Source organism: Kogia breviceps, chromosome 18 (genome assembly GCF_026419965.1).
Source record: "Kogia breviceps isolate mKogBre1 chromosome 18, mKogBre1 haplotype 1, whole genome shotgun sequence".
NCBI lineage: Eukaryota > Metazoa > Chordata > Mammalia > Artiodactyla > Physeteridae > Kogia > Kogia breviceps.
The window spans coordinates 52986153-53004951 of record NC_081327.1 but is presented as its reverse complement, the minus strand read 5'-3'; the positions used below and the strand labels follow the sequence as shown (position 1 = coordinate 53004951).

At 45.1% G+C, this 18799-nt stretch overlaps 1 protein-coding gene across 2 annotated transcripts in view; it reads right to left on the bottom strand.

Moving 5' to 3' along the window:
- Positions 1–18799, bottom strand: part of CDH13 (cadherin 13) — a 1008956-nt gene that overhangs the window by 623004 nt on the left and 367153 nt on the right. For both annotated transcript variants that reach the window (XM_059045502.2, XM_067020415.1), the window contains exon 3: positions 9823–10031. In XM_059045502.2, coding sequence (XP_058901485.1) covers positions 9823–10031 — 209 coding nt within the window. The remainder of the gene's footprint in view (positions 1–9822; positions 10032–18799) is intronic.

Sequence of the window (18799 nt, the reverse complement as noted above, 5' to 3'; positions counted from 1 at the left end):
TTCATCTCCAATAAGAGCAGCTGTGCCAACTGGCAAAGACCACGGTGATCAGGTATCTCCATGTGCCAGATAAGAGGCGAGTTTAAAAAACAGGTTACCACCTCAATACTTACACTTAGAATTCACTTGTATTTCATTTATGGTAATAATAAAAGATAGGAGGTTAGAAGTATATCAGAGAGCCTAGAAAAATATGCATTCTATCACATTATCTTATCCCATCAGAAATACTAGGTGAAAATTTCTCTCTGATGATTTTATATTCCTTTTCCTTGAAAAGCCCCAAGCCGCTGTCGGGAAGCTGGCTGTGGGTCGAGCGCTGGGTTTAGGGAATGACTGTCAGTTTGAATGCTGAGGTGTCACTTGACCTGCTCTACCAGCTGACACTGACCAACCTCTTGACTTCTTCGAGTCTCAGTTTCTTAACTCATAAAACAAGAATAACACCATCTGCTTCAAGGCGTTGTTGTGAGGAGCAAATCCATATAATAAATACTAAAATAAAATTTTTAATTATAGTTTAAAAAGTATAAATGCAATACATTTTCACTAGACTCTAGGACTATGAAGATGAATGAGATAAGGTCTGAAATAAAGGAACTCAGGGCCTAAGGGACATTTATGTTTAGAAACCTTGTGCTGTTTCCATGAGGTTCTCTCTCCAAAGATTCTATTCATGATGAGAGTTTTTTAAAGTGTTGTGATAACATAGGACTTGTCCACCTACCTAAAATTTCTTTAGGAGTTTTTGCTCAGCTCTGCATTCATTTTTTATTTTCTAACCACGTTTTAATTTTCCTGTGTCATTTCATAGGCTTTATAGTACAACAGAAAACCACTAGTTCCGCTGTAAACTCCAGTATTACTAAAGTAGCAGGGGCGGCATAGAATCAGAAGGCCCAGGCCCGATTCCCAGTTCTGCCACTTGCTGACAGAATGATGACATCGGCCAGGTCACTCACCATCTCTGAACCTGGGCTACTTCTGCATCGGCAAAGTAGGAACCAGATTACCAATGGCACAGGCTGGCTGTGAGGATCCGAAAAACAGACGTATGCGCGAGAGCATCTAAGACAAGGTCCTGACATGTACTAGGCCCCCAGTGAATGACTCTTTCCATTTCTCTTTCAAAATTTATAAATATTCCAGCAGAATTCCATGGAAGCCCTGTCTAACTGATAGCCGATTTCTACTTGTGGCTATTAAGCACTTAAAATCCAGCTAATCTACACTGAGATGTGCTGTAAGTGTAAAATACATACTGCATTTCAAAGATTCCGTATAAAAAGAATGTAAAAAATTATTAATAATGTTCACCTGATTACTTATTGATATATCTTAGATAAATTATAATATATTTTAGGTTTTATATATATTGGGATAAATTTATATATATATATATACACACACACACTTCATAGATACTCTTCATATCTATTTAGATATATCTCTGTCTATATGTATATGTAGAGATATATATATATATATAGATAGATAGATAGATATGGAGAGTATCTATATAGATATATAGAAATAGATATAGAGACATATCTATATAGAGAATATCTATATCTACATCTATGAAATTTAACCTAATATGCATATATTGGGTGTGTGTATGTGTATATATAAAATATACAATATATACATTGGGTATATTTATGGTTAACTATATATATGTTAAATATACACTATATGTGGTTTAATATATACTATTTTTTATTAGCTTTATTTATTTATTATTTTGGCCGTACTGTGTCTTAGCTGCGGCATGCAGGATCTTCGTTTCGGCATGTGGGCTTCTTAGTTGCGGCATGTGGGCTTCTTAGTTGTGGCATGTGGGCTTCTTAGTTGTGGCATGTGGGCTTCTTAGTTGAGGCATGTAGACTCTTAGTTGCAGCATGCATGTGGGATCTAGTTCCCCGACCAGGGATCGAACCCGGGCCCCCTGCATTGGGAGCGGGGAGTCTTACCCACTGGACCACCAGGGAAGTGCCTGGTTTAATATATACTATTAAAATTAATTTCATCTGTTTCTTTTTCTAATGTTACAATAAGGAAACCTAAAATTACATATGTGGCTCGCATTGCTTTTCTATTGGCCCACACTTCTGTACAACATAAAATCTTGAGTCTTCACAAGACAAAAGAAGCTACTTTTACTTATCTAGACTTTCTATGGGATCAGTTATTTTTCCCCAAGCATTTCAATTAAAATTAATCTTCAGAATATAGTTTTCTTTGATTCTGATCCACAAAGCAATCTGTTATCTACTTAAATTAATGAGTCGAAGGATGTCTCTTATCTATATTTGAATAGTATCCTGGAGCTAAGAATCATAAACATAACAATTTAGTTACGTGTCAAAATGTAACAGCCTAATGCCCTATTCCAGGCCCAATTCTTGGATCTGTACCACAATTTTGGAGCTATATATTTTCCCCAATTTGGGTGACAGTTAAATGGATACTAATTTTCCTTAATAGTAACTGGGGAGGCATTTGCCACGAACAGTGGTCCTCTGCAGGTTTTTGAAGTTATCACTCTTGTTAAATCAGAGCGTATTACATATCTACAGCTTTAACTCTTCATTTCTTTATGGCCACAGTAAATGCACAGATTGGTTCTCCACCATGGCGGATATAAAACGTATTTCATGGGAGCAAGATCGATACCGTTGACCAGCTTGACAGACTCCAAGCCCCTCCCAGTCAATGTGATAAGATCTGGAGACAAGGCTATGAATTTTAGCATAAGCTGGTTGCTCTCATTCTCAGAGATGCTTTAAACAAATGACGTCAAGTCACATGGATGCAGTGTGACAGGCACTTTGGGGGTTAGATGGTATAGTGGCCAGAACAGAGAAGATTCAAATGGTTGGCTCAGGGACGATAAAAACTGGAGTGTATCTCAGTAACAAAAGTGCAAAAATATTTTTGTCTAGAATGTGTGAGATTCGGAAAAATGGAAAAAAATATGCATAAGTGACAGCAACTGGGTACTTCAGTGAAGAATAAACAATTCATGATTGAGAATTCCCTGTTAGCACTGGGTGAGGTACAATACATAGTTTTTCAATTTCATGTACCCCATTATGGTATATAAGCAAGGCCAGGGTATCACTGTACAGATGAGAAAACCAAACCTCAAAGGAGTTAGGTGACTTTTCAGTGCCACATGACTTATTAAGTACTAAATGTTTGATTAAATCCCAGTCTGGAGTCATTCCAGGTCCCGGTTAATTAATATCATCCACAACAATTCAGCTAAATGTCCCAGAGCACATCATATGCAGGAACAGAGGGGCACTCAGTCACTGCTTTTGAGCCTCTAGACTCACCGTTCCAAGAGGTACTTAACAAATGGAACCTTAAGATTCTGCAAAGCAGTGGATTTAAAAGGTCTGATTCCCCTGAGGATTAAGATAACATAATTAACAGCAATATTAATATTGGCTTCTGATCAGTTGATGACATATTTTATTTTAAATATTAAAAATAAAAACAATGGTTTCTCCCAAGTTGCTCCTTCCTCTAATTGCTCCTTTTATTTTATTTTTTTGGAACTATTTCCATCATGATTCTTGGAACTGGATTAGGAGTCAAACTTATGTCTTTTAAATTACATGTTTATAGTGGTAATGATCAAACAAGGTAAACAAGCCTTAAATTTTGCCTTTTCAATTTCTGTCATAACTTTCTCTGTTCATCTTATTTTTTTTCAGAGATTTTTTAAATGGTCAAAAAAGGGGGAAAATAATTTTTTTTTGCATTTAATTTAAGCAACTTGATTAAGAGACCAGTTTCCCTTTACTGAGAATACCATGCACTGACTTCCAGTAAGAAGTGTAAATTGTTTGTAATTAACTTCTACGTACTGCAAGTCTTTTGATGTTTGTTAAGTGAAGCTGTAGGAATAAAGAATCCTCTCTCGGAAGTTTAGTCAGTGTTTCACGTAAGTTCACGTATAATCTTGAATTCTCTAGGTTGTATAAGTGACAGGATTTGGTCTCACTGGCAGGGAGGAAGGACTGGGTTGTCTGAATTGGCCCAGTTCACTCACTGTGCATGTATTACAGTCTGACTCTAATGATATGATGAGGAGGAATGCCTGGCTTTTCCGTGGCCCCTACTTTGTGCTCTCGGCACTGTTCTAAATCCTTGGCCTACGTTTACTCGTTTAATCTTTGTGACATCTCTGTGAAGTTGATACTGTCATGAGCCTACTCTACGTCCGAGGGAACTGGGGCAGAGGTGGCAGCCGTGGCACTGGGAACCATGCCAAGGCAACCGGCTCCAGGGCAGTGTTCTCAGCCTTCCTGCGTGGAAGCCAGCGCCCTGAGCTCCAGAGCTCAGAATCGAGACGAAAACAAACACAGAAAACTGAGATGGTTGAAGTTTAAGGCTATGATGGGGGCAGCCAGGCAGGGCTCTCTGAGGAGCATGGAGGAAAAATCACTTAACCAGCCAGGGGACAGTCAGAGAGGTGTCCCTGAAGAAGGGAAATCTCGGCAGGTCCAGAAGTTTCAAAAGAGCTAGCCCTGTCACTTGGCGCTGGCCACGGGGCAGCTGGGGCCATGGCGAAGAGGGCATAATCCAGACAGAGGAAGGGCCAGCATGCACGGGAGGGAGAGCTCGGCCAGGTCAGGAGACCACACGTGGTTTGGTATTGGGGGGTGGGGCAGAGTTCAATGCAGGGAATGGTATGAAAGGAGGGACTCAATCGACTCATGCATTTATTCAAAAGACATTTACTGAGCGCCAACTATATGCCAGCACTGTGCCAGGTGCTGAAGATAGAGCAGTGGACACACCAGGAAGAAAGGAAGGAACGCAGGGAGTGAGAGAGGGAAGTAGAAAGCAAGCAGACTATATTCCTGCCTTCAGGGAGCTTACAGTCTCATCAGGGAGCCACACTTTAAACATCTAAATAAGGAAGTAAATGCTTAATTACCAACTGAGCAGAAGGCCAGGAAAGAATAGAACAGGTGCTAGAAGTGAGACTGGCAGGGAAGACCTTGCTTTGGAACGGGTACCAGGGATGGCTCTTGGAGGAAGTAACATTTCAGCAGGTCAAGCCACTTAGAAATGAAAAGGAACCAGGCTTGAGGGAAGGCTGCAGAGACCAGGCTAGACTGTAAAGGACCTTTTCACACATATACAAAGACTTCAGAACTCATCCCAAGAGCCAAATAGCCTGATGAGGAAGCAAGGGCCCATTAAGCAGAGGAGTGAGGGGACCAGATGTGCACTGGCAACCCCAGTCTGGGGGCAGGGAAGCCTGATTCAAGCCTGTAGCCTGTAGGCCTCCACAACTCTCCCTTCTGCTACATACAGGTCTCCTCCTTGGCTCATGAGACCCAGCTGCCTGGGTCACACGTGTCTAAATTCTAGAGTTGCTTAGAGCGTGAACTCCCACATTTCAAAATGTAGCTGGTAGGTACAGTCTCTTTAGCTCCCAAACATCAATGCAAAATAAATTCCTGCAAGCTCTGCGATGTTCTTACTTCCCAGCCTGACTTTATTGAGTTCTTACTTGATGTCGGAATTTGGTGCCATAATCTACCGTTATGGAAGCTACAAGTTCTTAAATTAGAAATAAATAAATAAGTGGCATATTTTTCCCCCAGGCTTGAAACGTGTAAATGAGGTTGAGGGGTCCTATTTTCACAGCAGGTAGAGACATCTCTATCCAAGATGCAAAAGCAATGAAACACAGGGCTTTTCCATGTAAACCACTGGAGTTCTATATTCAAGGTAAAAATAACTAACCAATTAATAAGTGAGTAAATAAAAGCAAATGCTCTCTTGTCTTCATGTTCACCACTGCCAGGCAGTGAGGGACAGCAGATCTGGTGGGGACAAGCCACAGTTCCGTCCAGACACACTTCTGTGAGTCAAGTCCACGATCACATCCCACAGGCTAGAAAACGCCTCTGTGCGCCGTTAACCTCGGCCCCTCCTTAACCATCCCAGCTCGTCTGTCCAAAGACAGGGGATTAAACTGCTCCTCCACCCACGCAGATCTAAGACGATCTTACACGGACCAGGAAGGTACTAGCTTCTGGGCAGCCCGTTAAAAAGGCAGCAATAGCTTGAGCGTCTATAATTAAAGCATTAACAATCAGACTTCACAGATTTGGGCTACAGCCTTTCCCGTGAAACGGGGTCGCATCCATTTATTAAAGAATTGTTGGGCTCCAGTTACTGCAGCTGAATTGGGCTTCACTGGGGTTACATTTGTCGTAGAGAATCCTTCCTTCCCAAACATAGTGATGTGAAACCAGCCACTGTGACATCTCTCCTGTTTTGATTGTGCTGGGTGCCCCAGTGCCCTTGCTTCTCTCTTCGGCCTCACTTTCTTCTTCTACCTCTAATCTCTGGTTTCTGTGTCATGGCCTCAGAGAGGACATTTAGCCCACGGTTCCTTATCCTTTCTCGAGAGGTTCTACAATAATGCCATTGATGGGACGTGTCACCTGGTGTCTGGTGCTGAGCCCAGTGGAATGATTCTGTGATAGAGGCTCTATTCTTAACCCCGCTTCGTAGACGAGGATGTTCAAGTGCAGGGAGATGAGTGGCTTGCTCAAGGTCACGTAATCGTGAGTGGTGGAGCAGAAATGTGAACCCGCTTAAGTTTGACACCAAAGCCAAAGCCCCACCACTATGCTGCTTTTCCCCCAGATGTTTACCCAGAGATCCATCCCTGTCTCTATCAAGATGTCCCCAGGAGCCGCCAACTCAACGCATCGAAGCTGGACTATTCACCTTTCCCAACCACTCCTTCCCTGACTGGTCCAATCCATCTCCATCCTCCTAGGCTAGACAATTTGGAATCATCAGGACACGGAATCTTGGCTCTTTCTTCCTTCAAAGCACACCTTCCACTGGTTGTTCCCCTTCACCGCTACTGTATTGCTCTAACTCATGCCCTCACCTTTGCACCCATGGGTAGCCACCCAAGGGGCACAGTCCTCTGGTGAGCAAAGTGGCAGGAAGGAGAACGGGTGGAGAGGCCAGAATCTCAATCTCATTTCTGCCAATTTCAAGCTAGGAGATCTTGGCCAAGTCGTCACATCTGTAGGAAGGGAGTGCCATCAGCAGCCTCCCAGGGAGGTTGTGAGGGTTAGAAAAAACGCCCATTAAAGCATGCCCTGAGATGCACACACTTACGAGAGTCCCGCGAAACAATACAGGTTCTCGCTCACCTCTCTGTGCCTCGGTTTACCCCAGTTTGTAAAATGGGGACAGTAGCATGTGCCTCATCGGTGGTGGGGAGATGAGATGAGTCAGCCTCTGTGGCCCGTGAACGCAGCACCCGGCCCACAGTAAGCGCCATGAACTCATTGGCTGTCGCTACCAGTCCCACCTCCCCTGCCCTCTCACTTCTCTAAAGGCACAGAGCGGCCACCACCACTGCCTCCCTACTTGGTACCTAATCAACATACACGTTCACTTTCTCTCCCCAACCGGGAGCTGAGCTGACCAGTGTACTTACTGCTTTCCTTCTCTAGCAGCTGGCCCACTTTGCCACACAGAGTAGGGCTTCAAAAATACCAACTGGGTATCCGTTAAGGACTGTGCTTTCCTTAGAGGGCTTCTCCGGCTAGCTATTTTGTTTTCCTAGCCTTTTCTTTTTTTGGACTTTTTGTATTATGGACACATCTGGGCAACTTCACAAGGCCGATTTTCAAACCTCATAGAATTACTGGAGGCGGGAGATGAATGCCCTGTTCATCTGGAGCCTGGCAAACTGACCAGGACAGCAGCCTCCACTGTGCTTTATAAGAAGCAAATGATTGCAGCCAAGCTATGTGGACGGTGTGTTCAGAAAGAGACAAATGAGAAACAGCCGGGGCTCCAAGGAGCTTTGCCTCCAGAAGGGTGTCTTTCTGGAACTCAAGAGACCAGCTCTTCAAGACCGAGTCTCTTGGTAACGATCCCGGGTCTCCAAGCCTATGAAAGCGAAGTTTTGTCCTAAGAAGTGCCTCCAATCCCTTCTGCTCTGCCCTGAGCTAAATACTATGATACTGTCTGTTCCAGATTTAAAGATGAGCTGTCAATCACAATTAACAATATTCCTCTAAATACATGCCATCCTGCAGGTAAACCCCCTTCTGTGAATCTCTGTGCCACTTACTTGTTCCCAAGAAGCACTTTGCACTGCACATTCTGGCAGTTTTGTTGCTTTCGATATTTGGAAGCCATTTATATCACGAGTTAGTGAGATGCTGTGAAAATGACCACGGCTCAGTGAGAGATAAGCTCGCTTTTGTGGTGCCGATGCATTTCCACACTGGTATGTATTCACCAAGATCCTATTTTCTTTGGAAAACATCAGTGGCACACTGTGGATTCATTTGCGGCTTTCGATCTACCCTTAACTCACAGATTCCCAGATATAAAGGGGAATTATGGAGCTCATCCAGTCCAGGGATGGCAAATATATTCCAGCCCTAGAAACATCTCTAAATGGCCAATGGATAGTAGCTTCCAGAAGCACTGTATTGGGAGAGATACTCAGGTCAAGCCAGGGGTGATCAGCAATATCTGCCACGTATATGGTGACAGAGTGGGGCACTGATGTGCCACTGCAGACTGTCTAACCCCGCTAGTCTGCAGATATACGACTCTTTCAAGATCCCACAGGCAGGAAAGCAACACTCACACTGCCGTTTGTACTGTCTCTGCTCCCCAGCTGTGGAATCGGTGCTCCGTCCAGCACTGAACAAAATTGGCAGACAAAGCAGGGTTACGGGGAGCGCGGCAGACGGGCAAAGGCGGTGGGAATCACAGGCTCTCACAGGCCGGGAAAGCGCAGGCCGGCGGCGGGTAGGAAAGGGCCAGCCGCACCAAGCCGCGGACGTGGCATCATCGTTGTGATTATTTCGCCTGGGCCTTGCTGTGCGCCATCCCGTTCTATAATCGAGAGGCCACAGGGTCTCTGAACTCCTGGCGAAGCAGAAGTAGGTAAGTCCATTGTACCAAAGGTTTCGGGATGACACAGTCAGGAAGCCTGACCTTGTGGCATCCCTAAAGTCACTTGTGTGCAGGGGCACAGACCTGCATACATGTGCATGCGGAAAGGAGTGGGCGCCAGAGCATGGCAAAGGGGCAGCGCCGTATGCCACGGTTGCCTCATATACAACAACTCCAGTGGGCGACTCTGGCTCTTGCCTGCCCGACCTCCATTTCCCTCCCTTAGATGACGGCATCCTGACTTACTCTGAGTAACTAACGACCCTTTTTCTCACTCTCAGTCCATATACTTTAGGTGGGGCTGAGTCTACGCTGGTTTTAGGGCAAGGCATGTGACCCAGACTTAGCCAACCAGAGCCTCAGGACCAAATGGACACAGTAACTGGCTCAGGGATGGACACACGCTCTAAGGACAGCCAATGAGTTTCGATTTCAAGCGTGGGTTGGCAGTATGAGGAAGAGATGCTCTCTCAGGTGACATCACACTGAGAAGATGAAGTGGAGCTGCTGAGACCTCCACACAGGGAAGCAGGGACGGATGGGACTGTCTAAGAGTAAAGACAGTAGAAGGAAAATGGAACCACAGATGGATAAGACCAAAGCTGATGTTGTCATCTGGGCACGGATACATGACCATGGTAGCAGGCAAAGCTATCCCTGAAATATTTGTCACATGACCCCCCAAATTCCCCCAGCCACACTGTTTTTCGAGTTAGGTTTCTATCATTTGCAAACAACAAAAGAATCTTGACCAATGATACACCAAAGACTCATTTTCCCCATAAGACATACAGACCGCAGTGTTCCTCCTTGGACCCAACTTATCCCAAGCAGTTATGTTACCTGCAAGGAGCCCCGGATGTCTGTCCCCCCGACGATCACGAGCTCTGCCATGTCTTCCGCATGGGGAGTCCGGGCGTGGACGAATAGCGTCTTGCCCACTGCAGTTATGTTTCTCAGGGCGACTAAGCTGCCATCACCGTTCACCTTGAAGTACGGGCTTGAGACCTCATAGTGCAGCTTGTCATTTCCCTTACAGTCACTGAAGGTCACTGGCAAAAACAAAACACATGAACAGAAACAGGAGTGTGAGTGGGCTGGGCAGCTCAGTCCTGGAGCTATCTTTGCCCGTTAAATGTGGATTACCACTCTGCATTCCAGATCCACGAATGCTGCCCCTTATCCCACAGCACCCTCTTTTAGCCATGTGGCTTTGACTGTGCTGAAGGACCTCACTCAATCAAGAATCGTCCTTAATCACCTCCCACGGCCCAGGCAGGTGCAAAGCCCTTTGATGCACAAAGAGAACCTCTTCCCTGCCCTGGAGGTTAGCGAATCAAGTGTACAGTCAGATATGGCGCAGTGATGTTTGAGGACACGATCTCCTCCCTTCTGTATGAGGTGCTGTGGCAGAACCAGAGAGTTCAGAAGCCTTGAGGGACAGCTTCATAGACGTGATATCGGAGCTGGGTCTTGAAGATGAATGGGAAATTAGAAGGCCCCTAAGAGGACATTGGGATTCTAGGTTACTCAAAGGCATGGAGGTGGTGAAGTAACAAAACAGACTCAGAGAAAGAGAACTAACTCAGTGCACTGGGACCAGAGGTGGACTTGAAACGATGCAGGGATGGGGAGGTGGAGAGGCTGGAAATGAAGCTGGACATGTCCTTTAGATACAAATTAGGAAATGCCACTAAGTCAGAGGGCTGCCTCAGAGCCCTGAACTATTTTTAGTGGGGACGGGTCAAGGTCAGGTGTGTGTTCTGGTCCATAGCCCTGAACTATTTTTAGTGTGGAGAGGGTCAAGGTCAGGTATGTGTTCCGGTTGCAGGGTAGATCAGTGCTTCCCAGGGGCTGTGGTGTATCAGAATCACACGGGAGATTTGTTTTGTAAGTGCTGAGGACCCATTCCAAAGATTCTAATGTAGTAGCTCTGGGTTCTAGAGAGCGGTTTGGAGAAGCGCAGGAAGAGAAGCCAAGAAAACTGTTAGTTTGGTGTCATACCAGTGATGCGTGGCCCAGATTAGGACAGTGGCTGGAGAGATGTGAGGGCACTTCCTACAGGTGCATGGCTAGGTCGTGTCCGAGAAGCAGCCATCCTGGCGGAACCTCATGGAGCTCAGGGCCGTTACCACGAGCAGCAGCTGTGACAGCTGATCCATCACGCTTCACTCTGTGGTGCGTCTTTACTTAGTGCACGATTCCGTTACTACAGGTATCGCCACTTACTGTCTGTAGGTGTGTGTGCCCGTCTGCCTTCCTCTGTAAACTCTGGGGACCCTGGGGGTAAGCGTGGAATTGTATTACCTGCTTTCTTCCCCACCCCCACTTTTGTTTTCTTAGCTCTCTGCTAAACAGGCTCGTTTGTTCATTTACTAAACCTTTAATTGGAGCATAACACAGATACAGAAGAGCACAAAAATCAGAATGTACAGCTCAGTGAATTTTCACAAAGTGGACACATCCGTGTACCCAGCGCCCGGCCCTAGACACAAAATATTACCAGTGCCCCCTTCCTCCCCCGCCCTGAGTAAAACCCCTACCCTCCTCCCCAAAGGCTACGCTATCCTCACTTCTCATACCACAGATTGCTTTCATTTGTACTTGCACTTCATGCAAATGGAATCGTAGAGGGGGCACTCATTTGCATCTGCCTCTTTCACTCAGGATTATGTTTGTAAGATTCATCCAAGTGGCTGCAAGTAGCACAGTTTATCCTCGTCAGTGTATAGAATTCCATTATGTGGCCATACTGCGTCTATTTATGCACTCTACTGTTGATGGGTATATGGGCTATTTCCAGTTTGGGGTTCTTAAAATATTACTACAAGGAACCTTCTTGTGTGTCTTTCAGTGACAATATCCACCTGGGTCCAAGCACACTGTTAAAGCCATATAATTGTCTGCTGAATTAAGCTGATCTTTCTATTCTGGGACCATCATTCTTAAGGTGATAATAACCTTTTTCGCTGGTCATTATAATGCCTAATGTGAACTGAACACTTTCTACACATGAGACTCAGTGCTAAGCATTTCACGTACATGACCTTATTTAATCTTTACAACAGTTTTGACCCCCTCCCTCCACAGTCTGTAGATAAAGTAACTGAGGCTTCTGAGAGGGCAAAGGAGGTGCCCAGCATGCAGTCTGTAAATCATAAAACCAAGATTTGAACCCTGGTCTGTCTGCTTTTCACCACTACCTGATCTCAGTAAAGACAAAGCCCTGTTGTAAAACACTCCCCTCCCGAAATCCCATCAGAACCTGCGTATAATGACATGAGTCCCCAGCTCAGTCCTGCTCCCATGTTCCCGCCCAGCCCGGAAGCACTTCACAGGGTGCCAGTGCCACATCGAGGTCCCTCTGTGTCAGGGCTCCAGCACCTTTCCTGGCTGCCAAGTCAGCTCTAGGGGCTTCTCTGTAATGTACACACATGGGATCTCTTGGGAGTCTGAAGTTCTCAGACACTTGTTCACTTCCTCTTACCATCTTCATAGCTAAGAGTGATTGGGTGTGGCTGGGTTCAGGTTTCGGAAATGAACTATGAAGGAGAGACACGGAGGTTGCTTTCATTGTCACCGTCAGTTAGCATCAATCCGCTGACGGCACACTGCTCAGAGGACAGGGCCCGCTTGGGAACTTGTCTATTTTGCCAGGATGCTGGGTCTGGCCTCAGTCCCTGGGCAGAGGATCAAAGAAGACAGTCTCGGCTGGGAAGGGACGGAGGCTCGGGAAGGCATACAAAGGCTAGTATGGTTATTATCGCCGCAATAATTATCTTCCCGGAATAGAAAGACTCTGTAGGTGTTCTAGTTTCACAGGTAAATTCCCTCCTTCCCTTCCTTCCTGCCTTTTCTCTTTCCTTCCTTCCTTCCACAAATACTTCCTGAGCCCAGCTTAGGCCAGACTTGTTGGGGATTTTAATGTTGAGCAAAGATGGACACAGTCCCTGGCTTGAAGGCTAGTGTGAGGGGCGGGGGGGGTATGGACATTAGTAGGGGACTTATTACAGGCAGACAAAACCACAACATGTGGAATGGCCGTGTGGCATCCAGGGAGCTGCAGATAAGCCAGTGAGACGGGCACAGAGAGCAAGGGAGAAAGCAAAGAAGAGATAAGCTGCTCCAGGAAATGTGGGGTCTGGAAGGCCACATGAAGACGTATTCCTCGGAGGAAATTTGGACCCGTCCATCACAACTGTAGGACTGACCTTCCTCCTCTTGAGTCTCATACAGCTCTGGCTCCCCATGCGGAATACTGCTCCACACTCAAGATCCTCCCTGTCCAAGCTGCCCCCTGGCCCCCCCTGGCGTCCATCTTCCCTCTGTCTCCCACATCACCCACTTCTGCACCTCCAGACAGCTAGGCCACTCTCCTACCCCTTCGATGGACTGTGTGGCTCCCTCTGTGCAGAAGGTAAAGACTTGCCAGCTGCTTCACCCTGTTAACTCTATCATTACCTCTGTCATTCCCGGAGAGTCAGCTTGGGCCACTCCTCCAAATACCCTCTTTGTGTTGCCAGCGTTGCCTGTACATAGTGAATTTTATATCATATCATATATCAGCAGGTCCTCTCTATGTATCTGTTTTCTCCATCAGAACCAAGGGCAGAAATTGGATCTTATTCTTTTATTCATCTCCAGCAATGAACAGAAGGCTTTTCCATACAGGAGGCCAGCAATAACAATTCCACTTAATGACTCTCTCGGGGCTAAACGATGCTCTAGTGGTGGTGGAACAGGGGCACCTCTTCCATACGGGGCGTAGAAGATACCGCAGGCAAGGCTGGGAACTGGGAAGGAAGGCCCCTCATCACCTCTTGTCTTGGTTGAGCCCCGCAGTGGAGCCAGTTAGGAAATGGAGAACTCAGCCATGGTCCCCCCTTAGTTCCCCAGGCTCTGTGTGCATCCATTCGCGACAGCACTTAGCCTCCTGTGCTTAGCTTTGACTTAGCTCACGGGTGAAGTCAGGGGTGGGGCCTTATCTTCCCTCATAATCCCAATAAGGCTTCACAGAGCCACTAAGCATAGTCGGGACGGGTGTGTGAGTGCTGAATGAAGTTTTGAAAAAGAACAGTAACTTGTTATTCACTGAGTGGCATCTGAGTGCCAGGCTCTGTGCCCAAGACTGTACATTCAGTCTCTCCTTTTAGCCTCACAGCAATTCTAATCTATAGAAGCATTTCCCAACTTTTTTTCATTATCTCCCCTGACCCAGGAGCGATTTTAGATGTTTCTGTCTAATAGCCACCATTCTCACGAATTGTCAATGTCACAGACATACTGTGTACCAGTTTATTTACTGCATGTATATCTGTACTCTACACACACACGAAGTACAATTTTTGCCTCTCTCCCAAGAACCCATGTCACCCCTTTGGGGACATACAGCCCCACTGAGAATGCATAATCTATAAGCATCGTTTCCAGATTATGGCAGAAAAGACTGAGCCTTGGAGACACTGACTAACACGCTCACGGCCACACGCCCAGAAAAGGCAGACACCTGGCCCCAGTCTGGTCAGTCGGCACCTACAGGTCAAGCTCTCTGCACATCCGTTTCCCAGAAATGATAAACGAGAGGAAAAAGGGCAGCTGCCCCCATCCTGTCTCCTCAGGCCTCTCAGCGAGCCCTCCAGGTCGTCAGAGGTGCCAGGTGAGGGCTTACTGAGAGACCACATCTACATTCAGGACCTGGCACACAGTAGGCCCTCAATATATTCTAGCTCTCTTCCCAACTTGTGCTACCAAGTAACTAGGGTTGCATAATTGGGTCTTATATATTTTAGACACATTTTACCAGTTCAGGAGTGAGTGCTTTAGACTGTGGGTCTTTTTCAAGGCTATGAGAATCACCTAGAGAATATTTTTTAAAAGTAGCAATACCTGCCCCAACTCGGAACCGAGATTCTGACATAGCTAGGCTGGGGTCTAGGCACTAGTATCGCTTTAAGACTCCCCAGATGACTCTAGTGCAGCCAGGGCCAAGAACTAGGACCTTGGACAATGGATTCCTTGTCAAGATGCCAGGTTTCCACATTTCCCAGCGACTCCTGGCACAGAGAAGAGGGTGCAGACCTATCATGCCAGGAACTGCTATTTTCGTGCCCTAGGAAGAAGCAGTTTTAATGGTAGGTTTCTAAGCCCTTTTCCAATCCTGGCTCATGTGTAGTGGCCCTGAGACCTTGGGAAAACCACCTGTCCCTTTAACCAAGGAACAAACAATAGTACCTCCCCTCGTAGGTACTATAATTCTTACGGTGAGCATTAAACAAGATATGTACCTAGATACCTAAAGCACTTTGGACAGACCCTGGTGCCCCATGAACAAGAACTATTCTCATCATTATTCCTGTAATTCTGGACATTAAAGGAGCTTCACTTTTCTTTTCTACACAGCTTCCTTCTTCAGGCTGGCTTTCTGCCTGCCTCCTGGGTCCTTCCACCTCCTGCGAGTCAGGTACCCATGTTCGGGCCTATGCGGTTACCACGGGGATGGTTACTACAGACATTTCTGCTGAGGCTAAAGGAGTGAGGCGGATGGTTCTGATCCAAACTTGCCCATCTTTGGGTCCTCCCACTTTCCTGTCTCACACGAGAAGCCACGAAGGAAAAATGACACCAAAGGAGTGAAATTACAGTGCCTGCCCATAGTGGACGCCACAAAGTGATGTTAAAGATTCTTCAAATAGATTGTTTGTAAAGAAAACAGGCCAAAAATCCAAGTCATTCTTTTTTCTAAAAGAGCAGCGCTGTGCTGAGAGTCTTCTGTTCATGAGGCGGTGAATCCTCACGTTACCCATTGGCGGTGAGCACTGTTTTCCTCTGGCAACCGACACCTAGCGTGGCCGAATGAGGTTAAGGCCAGTTAGTCTGGGCTACTCTGCCTAAGCAAATGTGCTCCTTCCTTCAACCAACTAGCTTCCAGATTCACAGTCTAGCCATACCTTCATACCTGACCTATTATTCATTTAATATTTTTCTTTTAATTGACTCACATTTTCATTTACAAAATTATTTGAAGATAATCTTTATAGTACGTGATGAATGTGCCAAATGTGCTTTTTTCCTAAAAATGTTAAAATAAATTTAAGAAGTCAAGTAAAAACATATGTTTGTCCATGTATGCACTAAAACCCTCACAATGATGTGTGTTCCATTCTCCTGAGATGCTGGCTTGGGCTATATTCCTCTCTCATTTGAACAAATGCATGCCTGGCTCTACCCTACTCAGTCTTAAAATCTAGGAGGGCTCTGATATAATTACATATGATTATGTGATACAATCTAGGAGAGCTCCTGATATTTGAAATAATATATACAACATGAGTAATGAGGTCACGAGAAAGACACAAACCTTAGAAAAGGCACAAATCTTGAACCACGCCGATGATCGTGTTTTAATATTAATCAAAACAGAAATAGGTCACAACACTCTTTGTTTCTTCTTCCTCCTGAAGGAAACAGACTCTACTTCCCCACTGATTGTAATCTCACCTTAAATTTCCTAGTACAGGCACAATTGATAGGAGCAGCCCTGCATTGTCTTACGTTATAAACTTTGTTGAAGCAATCAAAATGTCAGTGATTCTCAAACTTTTAAATACAGATCAAGCCAGTGCATGTTTCAGGGTGCAGAATTCAAAGAACATATGAAGGATGAAATTGAATAGTCTATGTCTATTTAAAAAAAAAAAAAAAGATGTTTCTATAGAGACAACCTCCTAAGTAGCTCAGAATAACACCATGAAGATAACTGAAAGGAAAAATTCTAATAAACAATTAAACTTGTGAAGAAATATTGAAAACCACTATCTGAGGGGGAAAGGGAGCTAGCTGTACTATTCTGAACCTACAAAGGACTTCCTTACATAGTTTATCACTGGTATTTAAAATAGCTTCGGAAAAAAAATTATATATGTAATATATTGTACAGGGGGATTTACTCGAATCAATTGCACAACATCATTCTTTGAGATAATCTTTGAACACCCCAGGAGAAGAAAGGGGGGAAGTAAAAAATCCCCACCTGGGGGAAAAATGCAAATTAGGCAAATGGCACCACTCAGAGTTTCAATTATGCTTTCAGCATGTTTCCACTCAACATGTCCTCTGGGCTTAATGCAAATGTCACAAAAAAACTTTAGCTGGGAGACAAAACCACAATTGAAATGGGAAAGTTGGCATGTGAATTAAGGGGCTTAATCCTCCTGACTTTGATTTTATGATTTTTCTATTTCTTTCTTTTGAATGTGGTTCTTAGGGATGGAAATGGAAAAGGCACAGAATCCTTACCATTTAGAAATGTGTGAGGAAGCAAATTAAGCCATATTATGATCCCAGAAAATATAACAACGCAGATGGATTTAAATTTATCTGCAAAATATAGAGCAGGCCTGCTCACGTAGATAGGTATGAAATAAATATGGAATCTGTGCTATTCTTATAAGTGTTTGGGGGTGAGTCTGTGATCCATGCACTCATATCTTACATGGGCAAATGGTCCTAAATACATTATTCACATTTGTAGAGACTGGTCTACACATAACTTTAGGGCCGCTCAGAGTTGGTGGCCTGGTGGAGTCTTGGTGGCCAAGATTCCTCTTGTACACATGTGTGGGGATATGTGACGATCAGTAGTAGTGTGGGCTTGGAACCGGTCAACCTGGGAGGTGTATTCCTCCCACAGTCAGACGCACTTGGATCTACTTCTAGCAACCTATACTTGCACACAGAAGAGAACGGCTCTGTTTCAGCAGTATGCTGGTAAGAAAAAGAAAACAACAACAGCAACACAATGCAGTATGTATGTTGCTTACTCCCTCTTAAGACTGTACCACATATCCTGGTACTCCTAGCTCAGTCAGTCAAACAGAATTCAACTGCTCCCTTTAGCATGAAGGGCCTGCATATCCACTGATCTGCAGAGTCTTCCCTGGGGCATATGCAAAGCCAAGCCTTTCTAACAACTGAAATAGCACTGAGTTCAGAAACATCAGATGGACTCTGCCCAGGATACAGACCATCACTTAATTGCTTTTCACATCCTCAGTAGGGTCCAACTTTCTCTGAAAGAACTCAAAGGACTTTAGTCCAGAGGCTCTTTGGATTTGCCCAAGTGTGAGAAACAGAAAACATTTCCTTCAGTTTCTCAGAACACCCTCATTACTCAAGCCTTCCAGTCAACCCAGGTTTCATTACCATATGTTCAGTCCCACCCACGTTGGACCAGACCCCCGTATGATGCATCCTCCAGCCTAGATCCTGTCTACCCCCCTGATTCCTGAATGCACAGAGCCATATCCTGTGCTCCATGTTTGGAGTGGAGTCAGCACTGACATGCACAGAGCCTCTGTAAGGTTCCTGGCACGCTCCTAACGGTGACTGACTATCCCAGCAGTGGATGTCACCTCCAAAGGCTTTGCAGATTTGATAGGTGCAGAGTGCACATAAAACGGTCTTAACACATCTCATGCGTCAATCCCAAGTTTGATAAAATAGAGTTTCAATTCTATCATGTCAGCCACAGACATCATAATGAATGATTCCATCAAGCGATCTTCAGCAGAAACCTATTTTTTTGCCATGTAAACCCTTAAGGGGCTCCTCCTGGAAAAAGAGCCCACATCTGCTTGCAGGGGATTTTCTCTACCTACCATTAAAAACTGAGCTGCTAGCTCTGGATTTAGTCTTTTCTGACAGGGTCTTACATTTTCCTCTTGCTACTGATTTTTTTTTTTTTTTTTAAAACACAGCAGGTTGTTTTCTGAAAAAATGCTACACAGTTTCTATCCCATGGTGGTTATGATCACTATGAATT